Consider the following 12,983-nt stretch of genomic DNA (forward strand, 5'->3'; position numbering starts at 1 on the left):
TTCTAAACTTATTTTCATCCAATGGCTCGTGTAAAAATTTTCTTTTATTGGTAATTTTACTAACAATAAAATTTACGTTGGATGAACTGTATAGTTTGAATGCGTCACCTCGATATCTAATTTGCTCGGCCTTTAACAAAATCTCCAATGTGGTTTCATCATTCATGCAGCTTAATTTATCACTAATTACATGGTTATGGATGGTTTATATTTTAATTAGCTCATGAATTAGTTCTAATATTATATAAAAATTTATGTACTCAACTTTTTACTCAAAAGTTTGCTCATATATAGTTAAAGATTGTGCCAAGCTTAAATACTTGAAGAGACTATAAAATACTTTTTTAAAACCTCCATCATGCGTTGGTCGACAATTTTATCTTAAATTTATCATGTGAAAAAGGGTGTGTATGCCTCACTTGAGCATTAGTTGACTTTGATACATATTATCTAGTAAAGCTCGTCGTTATTTGGTTTTAATACTATCCCATGAGTTTAAACTTGTACTACAATATAGATCATGTCAAGGTTTTTAAAAACATGAAATTAGTTGGTCGGTATTACTAGAATCCAAGTAAGAGAATTATGAACACAGATTTGCATTTGGTACTCTTATCATTCCTATCATCCATTGTTGAACTTCAATATTAATTTTTATTTTTTTCTTATTTAACTTTCTGATGAAAATTTTCACCATTTGGGTCAAGTATTTATTCTCCTACTGATCTTGTTTGTATGCTACGTAAAGCTAGGAATCATACAATTACGTAGCATGTTTGGATATCTAACTCTATATTTAATTAAATAACACGAAAAAAATGAAATAAATTCTATAATTTTGTTCATCCAATATGTCTATATTCACGACTTTTCTTTTATTGGAAACTAATAAACTGATGTAATTAATTAAAACAGAATTAGATATTTAGTGTCAATGAGTCACCTCTTTATCTACTTAGTTTATTCCGTCCGTTGATAAAATCTCCTTTCTTTAGTTTCTTAATTCATGCTGATAGCTTGATTTATCACCAATTCCATGATTTAATTTTATTAGACCACTTAATTTGAAAGTTTCATGTGCCACATACATTTCAACCACATTAATGACATATTCTTTAGGTATTTGTAGGAAGACGACCAATTAAGACTTTCCATCATGAGACATATTTTGTCATTTTGACTTGACATATACTACTCACAAAAAAATTATGAATAAAATAAAATATACTTCCACATCCACATAAAACTCAAATCCTTGATCTCAAGAATAAGATATGGAGGTGTTTATAGATCACCACACAACCAATCAATGATTTGTGATATTGATCTTAGTGCTTATATTTGTTACAGGATGGGATTTTTCTGTTGAGTTATTTTAATTATTTTTATATATAATGTCTTAAATTTTTTTATTTTGTTTTTATTTTTTCTGAAACAAAATTTCCTAGGCATTTAAAGTGGGGCCAGAAACCTCTGACATCACACTAATTAGAGGGGTGAAACTGCAAAATTAGCGAATAATAATAAGAAGAACAAGAATGGTTAACAAAATTTTTGGGATGATAGGTGCATTTTGGGATACTATGAAATGGTGGGAGGTTCTAGAGATTTTACCTATTAAACCCATGATCACCTGCACATATTTCTTTTTAATTTAAATCCATGATAATCTAAGTTATGTGAGACTTCAAAGATTTTATATTCTTATACAACATGTGCTTTTACAATTGCGTATATAGTTATGATCTTATTATGTATAAAATATCTAATAATAATAAAATTTATACTTGAATATAACTAAGATATAATGACTGGTGAATTATTAGTATGCTAATAGACACCGATCACAATCTTATATTTGCTCAACACAAAATTATACCAGCATCATGAAATCCAAGTCCCATTTTAATTATGAGTTTGATTATAACCTAATTACGTGCCGCTATAAGATTTTTTATTACATCTTTACTGATTCTGATTACTTCTCCATTCCATTAAGGAAATCAAACCCCAAACCTTTATTAAAGAAATTCTAATGCAAATAGGATTAAGCTATATCTGAAATCAAATACCAGCCCAATTCCTAACGCAACTAGAAATTAAAAATATATAAAAATAATTAGGAAATCAAAACTAGATTAGAAAAATAAATTTATCATCCACACACACACGCACGCACACACACACAGTGTCTTAAATCCAAAATTAATCTACATCAACAATCAATAACGTGAGATAGAATTAGGGATGGCAAAATCCGGGTCCGGTTCCGGGTTCGGCCTTCCCGATTCCAGACCCGGATGTCATTTTCTTTTACCGGACCCGGATATAATCCGGATTTTTTGCATGTGGGTCCGGTCCGGGTTCAACCCAGAAAAATTAAGGTTTCTGGATTCCGGGTTTGAAACCCGGATTGTCTTTTGAATTATGATTAAAAAATGAAAAAAAATTGGAAACTACAACTCAAATCACAAATTAAAACTGATTAACCATTTTTTTTCCATGAAATTCAGGCAGGTACACAAGATAGACCCTAATATGAAGGCGTTGCAAATACTACCAACAAAATTCAATAAATTAATAACCTAATATAGGAAGTGGATGCACGAAAATTACAATTAATTTTGAATTGTAATGGCATCAAAGACCGTGGCCCACCAAATCCACCATGCAATGCCATCAAAGACAGCCCCCACCATGGAATATGACAAACGAGAAGCAGAGATGGGCTTAGAGGTGGAAGCTAATCCACTCAATTTGCAATAGTTGAACGATTGAGAAGGAATGGAGGTTGCAGTAGTGCAAAGAAGAGGAACACAGCAACTGATGATGATAATGAACACAGAAAAGAGAAAATGGCTGAAATGATGACGACGACGACTTGATTTGATGAAGAGAAAAGGAAATATGGTTGGCGGCCGGTGGATGTGAGATTTGAGAAGAGGAATGCGAATTGCAAAATTAGGGCCGGCTGTGCGCATTGTTGTTTACTTCCTTTCTTTTATATTTATATTAAAAATTATTAAAAAATTAATATTAAAATGAAACATATCCGGGTCCGGGTTTTAGATATGCAGGTTCACCCAAACTCTGACCCGGTCCGAATATCATCCGGGTTCATAAAATTAAATCCAGATCCGTATTTTATTCAACTCCAATACGGGTTCAACCCGGACCGGATTATCCGGGTTCGTCCGGATCCGATCCGGGTCCGGATTATTCTGCCATCCCTAGATAGAATGGCAATTGACAGATTCCAAAGAAACCCCCTTTTCCCAAATTATCCCTTTCTTCTTCCTCAGCCAAATCCTTTTCTTCCGCAAAAGCTTCAGGATATTGATTACTTTGCAGTTGTCGATTTCCAGGCCCCGTGCGACAAAAATAAGACTCCACACCCACAGGAAATAATAGAATTTCCTTCGGTTATAGTCAGTGGCGTCACCACAACTTTGCTGTGGTGACTTGGTAAGATTGGGATTGTCAAGTCATGCTGGAATTCGAATGCCGCTTCAAGAACATTCCAAAGCCTGCTTATTTCAACCGTTGGATCAACTTGAGGGTTCCATTCAGCAAGGTTTTTGGCGACGTGAGGTGCAATTTGAAAGAGGCTGTTGAGCTGGCTGGCATTGTTTGGCACGGCCGTGTTCACTGTGGCCTTGATGACTCCATAAATATTGCAAGATTACTTGCAGTCATCATGCAGAGGGGATTTAAATTCTCAATTACTAAATTCTTTATGCCGCCGCAAGCAATTACTCAGGATTCTGTGATGACGTGGAATCGTCATCATCAGTTTCTTGTGCCGCAGCGTATGTCCACTTTTCAGCATACTTCTCGTGATCCGGCAGAAGTTGAAGAATTTCGGTATTTTCTGTGGAGCCAAAAGCTTCAAGAAGGTAATTCGAAAGCCAGGACCAAAGTGCGGAATCTTCTTTTCCGGATGTGGGAACTGGACGCCTAATAAGGGTGCTTGCTGCAATTATTTTCAGTGGGCCACTACTTGATGACATAATTCGCTCAATTTTCAGTTTTGTTTAATGCCTATAATTAACTAATTAAGGTTGGGATGTTAATTCTTCAATTAATTAGTGTTAATCAAGTTTGTCTCTCGTACTGAGGCATATTTTAATTTATTCAATCTTTCTTTCATTCTCTATTTAAACTTCGGAAGCATGCATGTACACTTTCTATAACTTAATAATTTTGGAGAGATTATATATTTTGACTGATTATTTAACTTCCACTATTGACTTAGGAGAGACTAGACCAATAAGACCTTTAATAAAAAAAAAATGAAATTAAAATTGAATTTTCTAACTTAACCTTAATTTTATTAACATGCTTTAACCATTTCATTTTATATATGAAGAAAGTCACATTGTTAATTATACCATTAATTTCTGTTAAGGAAGCTCATTGTGCTGAGCTCATGAAGAATAAGAAGGTGAAGGAGTCGTTAGTCTCAGCAAGTGAAGTTAGTCAACAGTGCCAGCTCATCAGTGCCAAATCACCAGAGTTAGTTATGATAGATAACATGTCAGCACAAGTTGTTAAAGTTTGTTATTAATCGTTTTAATGTGTATGTAACTAATCTCGTGAGTATCTAGGATGTATTGATTTAATTATAATGTAATGTGAAGAATCCAAAATTAATGAAATAAATTTTCCTCTGTAAATTTTCTCTCAAAACAAATAACTCCAGTTTTCTTTCAATTTCTGAAAAAATGTACCTATTTTTTGGGGTCGCCTTTTCAAATCATAAGGTACAACCACACAAACTAATTATTGCAAAAACGAATAATAAAGACTCTTCCGATGTTATTTAATAATGAGAAGCTAGTAGTACAACTTTATTCAATTGATGATACATATCACTTTCATTGGCAATTTGTTGAATATCCAGGACCTCCAAAATAAAAGAAGACGCCAAACTTGTTATCTTTTCCTGTACGTAAATCGTAGCAGGGGGGTCTTGTCACAAAAGGTTCAAGATTTTCAGGATCTTTGACATTGCTACCTTCATCAAAGTGTCCAAGTTTTGTGAAATAACTAGCTTTCCCGTAGGCTTCATTAGGAAAATGGCCACTTCCCATTTGAGTTGAAGTGTGATGACCATTAGGTTGGTTATTGACTATCTCTCCTCCCCAAGATATAGCATCAGAAGTGCCGGCTAAATGTGTAAAGATGGAGCTTGGCCAATACCCTACTAACTGGTCTTGCACTTGCAGCCACCAATTTCCATCATTATTATTGAACTGATCAAAGAAGAAAAACAAAATCAATGCAGTCAGTCTCTCCCTAATGGTATTGGGGTTTAATTTAATCCACAGTTAACATTCCTTTTTGCGTTGTCCTAGTAAAATTAACAGACATGAGAATGAGAATAACTGTTACTACGTTCCTTATGTATGACAATGGATATGTCACGTTGCTCCCCACCATACTTCGAAACAGGTTCTATAGACCCACCGAGGGCTATATTTTTGTTTGTTTGCACAAAACCAGGGCAATCAAGATTGTAGCAACCTGTGCTTTGGTAGCCATCACTCTAACAACCATAAGAAAACGTGTTAGCAAAAATTTAGAAGCAATTAATCTAGTCATATTCTCTCCCCCTCTCTCTCTCTCTCTCTCTCTATATATATATATATATACACACACACACACACACACACTTAGTAATTTAAGAAAATTTTCAATTTTTAATATGGAACTGAGGAATGATCATATCTACTTACAGTCCAATATATGAACAATCTTGTTTTCTTCTCGCCATTGTTAACCTGGAATCATGAATGATTTCCTTAGTAAATATTCAGACAGTACTTGAATTTTTGGTCAATTCATATTTAGTTTTAACTATTAAAATCGTATGAAGTCTGAACTCCGCTTTCACTAGGAAATTTAATTAATAATTCCACACGTGCTATAAATATGCAATATGTATACATGTTTCATTGGCTGAAGCTTAATTACCGTCCATCCAGTCTCTAAAGAATTCAACTTATTTCCATCGCCGGCCAAAACCCAAATTTGAGCGATGCTGAGTTCTCCGAAATTTGTTAGAGGGTTCCAAACGTTGATTGTAGCACGAGCACCATAGTAATTCCCATCAACTGCAGAAACTTGTGCATACTGATAATCATATATGTTTTTAGTATTTTTTTTCATACAAAAGGAAGATGAAATTATTAGATACAATTAAAAGATCTTAAAAGTATAATTAAGTGAAAAATCATTATAATTAAAGTTAAATTCTGACCTCATGATTAGAGGGATTATTGACATCGTTTAGCTGTGCTACTTTCTTGTGCAAAAATGCTGGGTAGCTGCGTCGACTATGATTAAAATTCTGTGTTCTTCTCAGTAGTGGGACAGTTCCTTCGGGGCATTCGCCATTCTTATGCCAACTTTGAAAGAGCATATTCGGATTGTTTTCTGCTTCATCGATTCCTCTTGATTGTGCATGGGGTTTTATCTATGAATTTAAAAGAAAAATTGTTATTTTTCGAACCATTTAATTAGAAATCTTCAATGCAAATTTTATGTACTAACCTGTACGGTGTGATTTTATGTACTAACCTGTACGGTGTGATTTTTCAGCAGTGGGTGATTAAAAGCAGGTTGTTTTCTTATGTCCACACAGTCAATCACATCACCATCGTCACTCTGCAAAAATATAACTCAATTTGAGCTTTGAAAATTTATAACCTTAAACAAAAATTGAAAAAAAAAATGTTAATAAGCTCAATGGTTTTGACTGTTCCCTCATGCATGGGCAACTCTCTATTTTTCATGAATTGATCAACTCCTCTTCCATCAACAGATGTTATCAACATGTGAGAAAGTAGTATTAAGAAAATTTTGTAGTCTCCAAGTTTGACACTCTTATCATTCCAATCAGCCATGTTGAACTTCAAAATTTTTTACGAACTTAATTTTCTTGTGATAAAATTGGGCCATTGGGCGTTACTATTTATTCCCAATCAGTTTTGTTTGTTCTTTTTAGACAAGTTGAGAATAATTGGAAGCGCTTAACTTACTAATTTTGTTTGGGTATCCGTTGCTGTATCATTTTATGAAAAGGAAACCAACACTAACGAAATAATGGATCCTCACTATAATTGTCTGCGGACATATTTTCTAAACTTATTTTCATCGAATAGTACATGTAAAAAATTTCTTTTATTGGCAATTTTACTAACAATAAAATTTACGTTGGATGAACTGTATAGTTTGAATGAGTCACCTCGTTATCTAATTTACTCAGTCTTTAACAAAATCTCCAATGTGGTTTTATCATTCATGCAGCTTAATTTATCACTAATTACATGATTATGGAAGGTTTTCATTTTAATTAGTTCATGAATTGTCTCTAATATTATATAGAAATTTATGAACTTAACTTTTACTCAAAATTTTGCTCATATATAGCTAAAGATTGTGCCAAGCTTATATGCTTGAAGAGACTATAAAATATTTTTTAACACCTCCATTATGCGCGGGTCAACACTTTTATCTAAATTTTATCACGTGAAAGAGGGTGTGTGACACGACCCGCCCCGACTTATATGTCGGATCTGAGGCGAATCATGCGAACTAATAGGTAAAACTTTTGACACAAATTTAATTCGTGAAAAAATATATAAAAATGGTCTATGATATAAGCACATAACAACTTATGTGTCTTAAAAAATATACATTCAAAATTTAAACAGTTTATGTCTTACTATACATACTTACACACACACACACACACACACACACACACACACACATATATATATATAAGCAACATAAACGTGCTCAAAATACAAGTTATTCAGTAATGGGTCTCGTGGCCCAACCTTAATTGACTAGAACTGATTTGCACGAAATCCTGCAGAATCATGGGAGAAAAAGGAATAAATAGAAAAATAATGAGCTTGCAATTCAGTGAGTGGATATAATTTATATATAGAAAAATTAAGTAGTATACTAGGGTATGTACATAATAATATGACATAACTCCACACTGAATGTAATACATCAGCAAACATGGAATTCATATATACATACATGTCAAAACTGCACCAAACAGTACCCAGGAGAAATAACTCTCAATACTCGTCGGGATCATTATCGTAAGAGTAGAGCAGAGAAAAAATCTCTCAATACGTGGCAAAATTTAACTACATCGCACGGTAAAGTAACCTAACTTTCAATATGCATGCGCAGAGCTTATGAGAAAGGGTACATATATGATGACTGGCAAACACAGCTCATGACTCAATCAAACATATAATATGCGTACATGTAATTGTAACATGATATTAAATCATAATATTGAACATTAATGATTCATAAAATACATAATAGTAATAATAATATCCACTCACATATCCTATTTCACTCCGGGATTCGTTGGGATTCTTGTGGGTTCTTCAATTCTCGAGTTCCTCCTAAAATATAAAATTCAAAAATTAACTATTAAAACTAATATAAAAACTTATACATATCATGTAAATTGTAACATAACTGCTCAAACTTTATAAATTTATTACCTATTAGTTTATTGGATATTAATCTAATTGTCCAATTATATTTCCTGTAACTTTTCCTTTCAATTTCTCTTTTTAACTTATTTCCCTCTCTTGGGCTCCTAATTCTTTTTCCCCTTTTCTCTTCTTTTTTCCCTTTTTCCTTACTCTCGGCTTCCCTCTTTTCTTTTATTTCTTTTCTTTTCTCTTCTCCTTTTCTCTCGGTTTTTCTTCTTTTTTTCTTCTCTGTCTCACTTCGAAAGTGGATGCAAAATATATAATCGCAGTAGTGTCTTTAATATCGTAAAATTGATTCGATAAGTGTTCACTGTGAAGTAGCTTCTATTTCTAGAGCAAGGTGGCGAACACCAGAAGGGGATAGTTTAGTTCTCCTTGAAGGTGGTGTGCTCCAAAACTGAAATAGAAGTTAGTGCACCAGATGCCAACATTATTTTGCATGTCATTTACAGAAGGGTTAAGAGCGACTTGATTAAGGGCAATGCAGCTTTGGAAATTGAGTATTGCTGCAGCCACAGACAGTGCTCAAGCCTGTGTACAAATCATTTACAGTACTTGGATTTTACGACTAGCTGGTGGAAGCTGGTCTATATTTAAAAGAACACACCGAGTGGCATTATACGTTTCATTGTTGTTATAGAACTTTGTGAAAAATATATGATTTGGAATATAAGAAGAATTCTATCTCTTTGCCTTTATGTTTAAATCACTTGATGTTGCAAGTCAAGAGCATCCGTTCAGCAGGATTTGCGCATTTTACTTGTGTCTTCATAAAATATTACTATTAATATTATATTTATTGTCAAAAACATAATTTTTTAATTTATGCAGTCAGAAGAGACCAAGGGATGGCTCTTAACTTTTTCAACCGCTTCCAACCCGGCCCCTAAATTCGTCTTCCAAATCGTTTGCAGTTTCAAGATTTTCCAAATCCCTTTCTTCTTCAAGGTTTTGAGTATTATGTTGTAATAGATTTTGAAGCGACGTGCGACAAAGAAAGAAATCTTCATCCACAGGGCATAATTGAATTTCCATCCGTGGTGGTGAGTGGTGTAACCGGAGATATTATAGCATGTTTTCAAACTTATGTGCGGCCAACTTTTGATCCCTTATTGACTGATTTTTGCAAAGAATTGACAGGAATTCAACAGCACCAAGTTGACAATGGCGTTACTCTCGGGGAGGCTTTATATTTTCACGACAAATGGCTTTTGCAAATGGGTTTAAGCAACACCAACTTTTCTGTGGTGGCATGGTCAGATTGGGACTGTCAGGTAATGCTGGAATCCGAATGCCGAATCAAGAAGATTCAAAAGCCTGCGTATTTCAACCGTTGGATCAACTTGAGGGTTCCAATCAGCAAGGTTTCTGGCGACATGAGGTGAAATTTGAAAGAGGCTGTTGAGCTTGTTTGGCACGGCCGTGCTCACTGGGGCCTTGATGACTCCATAAACATGGCAAGATTTCTTGCAGTCATCATGCAGAGGGGATTTAAATTCTCAATTACTAAATCTTTGACGCCGCCGCAAGCAATTACTCAGGATTCTCCGATTACGTCGAATCGTCATCATCAGTTTCTTGTGCTGCAGCGTATGTGCACTTTTCAGCATACTTCTCGTAATCCAGCAGAAGTTGAAGAATTTCGGTGTTGCTTCTGTGGAGCTAAAAGCTTCAAGAAGATAATTCGAAAGCCAGGACCAAAGTGTGGAAGCTTCTTTTTCGGATATGGGAACTTGACGCCTAACAAGGGTGCTAGCTGCAATTATTTTCATTCGGCCACCGCTTGATTATATAATTTACTCAATTTTCAGTTTTGTTTAATGCCTATAATTAATTAATTAATTAAGGTTGGGATGTTAATTCTTCAATTACTTAGTGTCAATCAAGACTCTCTCTCGTATTGAGGTGTATTTAATTTATGCAATCTTTCTTTCATTTTCTGTTTAAACTTCAGAAGCATGCATGTATGCTTTCTACAACTTGATAATTTTGGAGAGAATATATATTTTGACTGATTATTTAACTTCCACTATTGACTTTGAGAGAGACTAGACCAATAAGACCTTAAATAAAAATAAATAAAGTTAAAAGTGAATTTTTCTAACTTACCCTAAATTTTTTTCACGTGCTTTAACCATTTCATTTTATATATGAAGAAAGTCACATTGTTAATTATACCATTAATTTCTGAACAAAAATGTACCTATTTTTTGGTGTCTCCTTTTCAAATCATAAGGTACAACCACACAACTAGTTATTGCAAAAACGAATAATAAAAGACACTTCCGATGTTATTTAGTAATGAGAAGCTAGTAGTACAACTTTATTCAATTGATGATACATATTACTTTCATTGGCAATTTGCTGAATATCCAGGACCTCCAAAATAAAAGAAGACACCAAACTTGTTATCTTTTCCTGTACGTAAATCGTAGCAGGGGGGTCTTGTCACAAAAGGTTCAAGATTTTCAGGATCTTTGACATTGTTACCTTCATCAAAGTATCCAAGTTTTGTGAAAAAACTAGCTTTCCCGTAGGCTTCATTAGGAAAATGGCCACTTCCCATTTGAGTTGAAGTGTGATGACCATTAGGTTGGTTATTGACTATCTCTCCTCCCCAAGATATAGCATCAGAAGTGCCGGCTAAATGTGTAAAGATGGAGCTTGGCCAATACCCTACTAACTGGTCTTGCACTTGCAGCCACCAATTTCCATCATTATTATTGAACTGATCAAAGAAGAAAAACAAAATCAATGCAGTCAGTCTCTCCCTAATGGTATTGGGGTTTAATTTAATCCACAGTTAACATTCCTTTTTGCGTTGTCCTAGTAAAATTAACAGACATGAGAATGAGAATAACTGTTACTACGTGCCTTATGTATGACAATGGATATGTCACGTTGCTCCCCACCATACTTCGAAACAGGTTCTATAGACCCACCGAGGGCTATATTTTTGTTTGTTTGCACAAAACCAGGGCAATCAAGATTGTAGCAACCTGTGCTTTGGTAGCCATCACTCTAACAACCATAAGAAAACGTGTTAGCAAAAATTTAGAAGCAATTAATCTAGTCATATTCTCTCCCCCTCTCTCTCTCTCTCTATATATATATACACACACACAAACACACACACACACACACACACACACACGTAGTAATTTAAGAAAATTTTCAATTTTTAATATGGAACTGAGGAATGATCATATCTACTTACAGTCCAATATATGAACAATCTTGTTTTCTTCTCGCCATTGTTAACCTGGAATCATGAATGATTTCCTTAGTAAATATTCAGACAGTACTTGAATTTTTGGTCAATTCATATTTAGTTTTAACTATTAAAATCGTATGAAGTCTGAATTCCGCTTTCACGAGGAAATTTAATTAATAATTCCACACGTGCTATAAATATGCAATATGTATGCATGTTTCATTGGCTGAAGCTTAATTACCGTCCATCCAGCCTCTAAAGAATTCAACTTATTTCCATCGCCGGCCAAAACCCAAATTTGAGCGATGCTGAGTTCTTCGAAATTTGTTAGAGGGTTCCAAACGTTGATTGTAGCACGAGCACCATAGTAATTCCCATCAACTGCAGAAACTTGTGCATACTGATAATCATATATGTTTTTAGTATTTTTTTTCATACAAAAGGAAGATGAAATTATTAGATACAATTAAAAGATCTTAAAAGTATAATTAAGTGAAAAATCATTATAATTAAAGTTAAATTCTGACCTCATGATTAGAGGGATTATTGACATCGTTTAGCTGTGCTACTTTCTTGTGCAAAAATGCTGGGTAGCTGCGTCGACTATGATTAAAATTCTGTGTTCTTCTCAGTAGTGGGACAGTTCCTTCGGGGCATTCGCCATTCTTATGCCAACTTTGAAAGAGCATATTCGGATTGTTTTCTGCTTCATCGATTCCTCTTGATTGTGCATGGGGTTTGATCTATGAATTTAAAAGACAAAGTGTTATTTTTCGAACCATTTAATTAGAAATCTTCAATGCAAATTTTATGTACTAACCTGTACGGTGTGATTTTTCAGCAGTGGGTGATTAAAAGCAGGTTGTTTTCTTATGTCCACACAGTCAATCACATCACCATCGTCACTCTGCAAAAATATAACTCAATTTGAGCTTTGAAAATTTATAACCTTAAACAAAAATTGAAAAAAAAAATGTTAATAACCTCAATGGTTTTGACTGTTCCCTCATGCATGGGCAACTCTCTATTTTTCATGAATTGATCAACTCCTCTTCCATCAACAGATGTTATCAACATGTGAGAAAGTAGTATTAAGAAAATTTTGTAGTCTCCAAGTTTGACACTCTTATCATTCCAATCAGCCATGTTGAACTTCAAAATTTTTTACGAACTTAATTTTCTTGTGATAAAATTGGGCCATTTCGTGTTCCTATTTATTCCCAATCAGTTTT

The 12,983-nt window shown here is 34.2% G+C and overlaps 3 protein-coding genes and 1 pseudogene across 3 annotated transcripts; 2 read left to right on the forward strand and 2 right to left on the reverse strand.

Moving 5' to 3' along the window:
* Positions 1-3,239: 3,239 nt before the first annotated feature.
* On the forward strand, positions 3,240-4,004 carry LOC18037156 (annotated as a pseudogene).
* An 873-nt stretch (positions 4,005-4,877) lies between these two features.
* Positions 4,878-6,908, reverse strand: LOC18036631. Its single transcript, XM_006426392.1, has 7 exons — positions 6,762-6,908; positions 6,583-6,669; positions 6,263-6,478; positions 5,977-6,135; positions 5,739-5,783; positions 5,372-5,548; positions 4,878-5,255 (listed from the first exon to the last, which is right to left on the reverse strand). Exons 1-7 carry the CDS (start codon positions 6,906-6,908, stop codon positions 4,878-4,880), a joined length of 1,209 nt encoding a protein of 402 aa, XP_006426455.1.
* A 2,110-nt stretch (positions 6,909-9,018) lies between these two features.
* On the forward strand, positions 9,019-10,324 carry LOC18036582 (ERI1 exoribonuclease 3). Its single transcript, XM_024180450.1, is given in 2 exon segments — positions 9,019-9,088; positions 9,486-10,324. Coding segments are annotated over 2 exon segments (909 nt in total).
* Positions 10,325-10,887: 563 nt separating this feature from the next.
* On the reverse strand, positions 10,888-12,897 carry LOC18037664. The gene is made up of 7 exons (XM_024180451.1): positions 12,736-12,897; positions 12,572-12,658; positions 12,279-12,494; positions 11,993-12,151; positions 11,755-11,799; positions 11,382-11,558; positions 10,888-11,265 (listed from the first exon to the last, which is right to left on the reverse strand). Exons 1-7 carry the CDS (start codon positions 12,895-12,897, stop codon positions 10,888-10,890), a joined length of 1,224 nt encoding a protein of 407 aa, XP_024036219.1.
* Positions 12,898-12,983: the final 86 nt, after the last annotated feature.

The sequence above is a fragment of the Citrus clementina genome, unplaced genomic scaffold, assembly GCF_000493195.1.
Source record: "Citrus clementina cultivar Clemenules unplaced genomic scaffold, Citrus_clementina_v1.0 scaffold_7, whole genome shotgun sequence".
Classification (NCBI taxonomy): domain Eukaryota; kingdom Viridiplantae; phylum Streptophyta; class Magnoliopsida; order Sapindales; family Rutaceae; genus Citrus; species Citrus x clementina.

Excerpts from the sequence above, each read along its gene's own strand:
- LOC18036631 (XM_006426392.1), bottom strand. The coding sequence starts at position 6,908 with ATGGCTGATTGGAATGATAAGAGTGTCAAACTTGGAGACTACAAAATT. Across the intron at positions 6,479-6,582 it reads TGAAAAATCACACCGTACAG|ATAAAACCCCATGCACAATC; the intron begins GTTAGTACATAA and ends TTAAATTCATAG. Across the intron at positions 5,256-5,371 it reads ACAGTTATTCTCATTCTCAT|TTCAATAATAATGATGGAAA; the intron begins GTCTGTTAATTT and ends TTCTTTGATCAG.
- LOC18037664 (XM_024180451.1), bottom strand. The coding sequence starts at position 12,897 with ATGGCTGATTGGAATGATAAGAGTGTCAAACTTGGAGACTACAAAATT. Across the intron at positions 12,659-12,735 it reads GAACAGTCAAAACCATTGAG|AGTGACGATGGTGATGTGAT; the intron begins GTTATTAACATT and ends ATATTTTTGCAG. Across the intron at positions 11,266-11,381 it reads ACAGTTATTCTCATTCTCAT|TTCAATAATAATGATGGAAA; the intron begins GTCTGTTAATTT and ends TTCTTTGATCAG.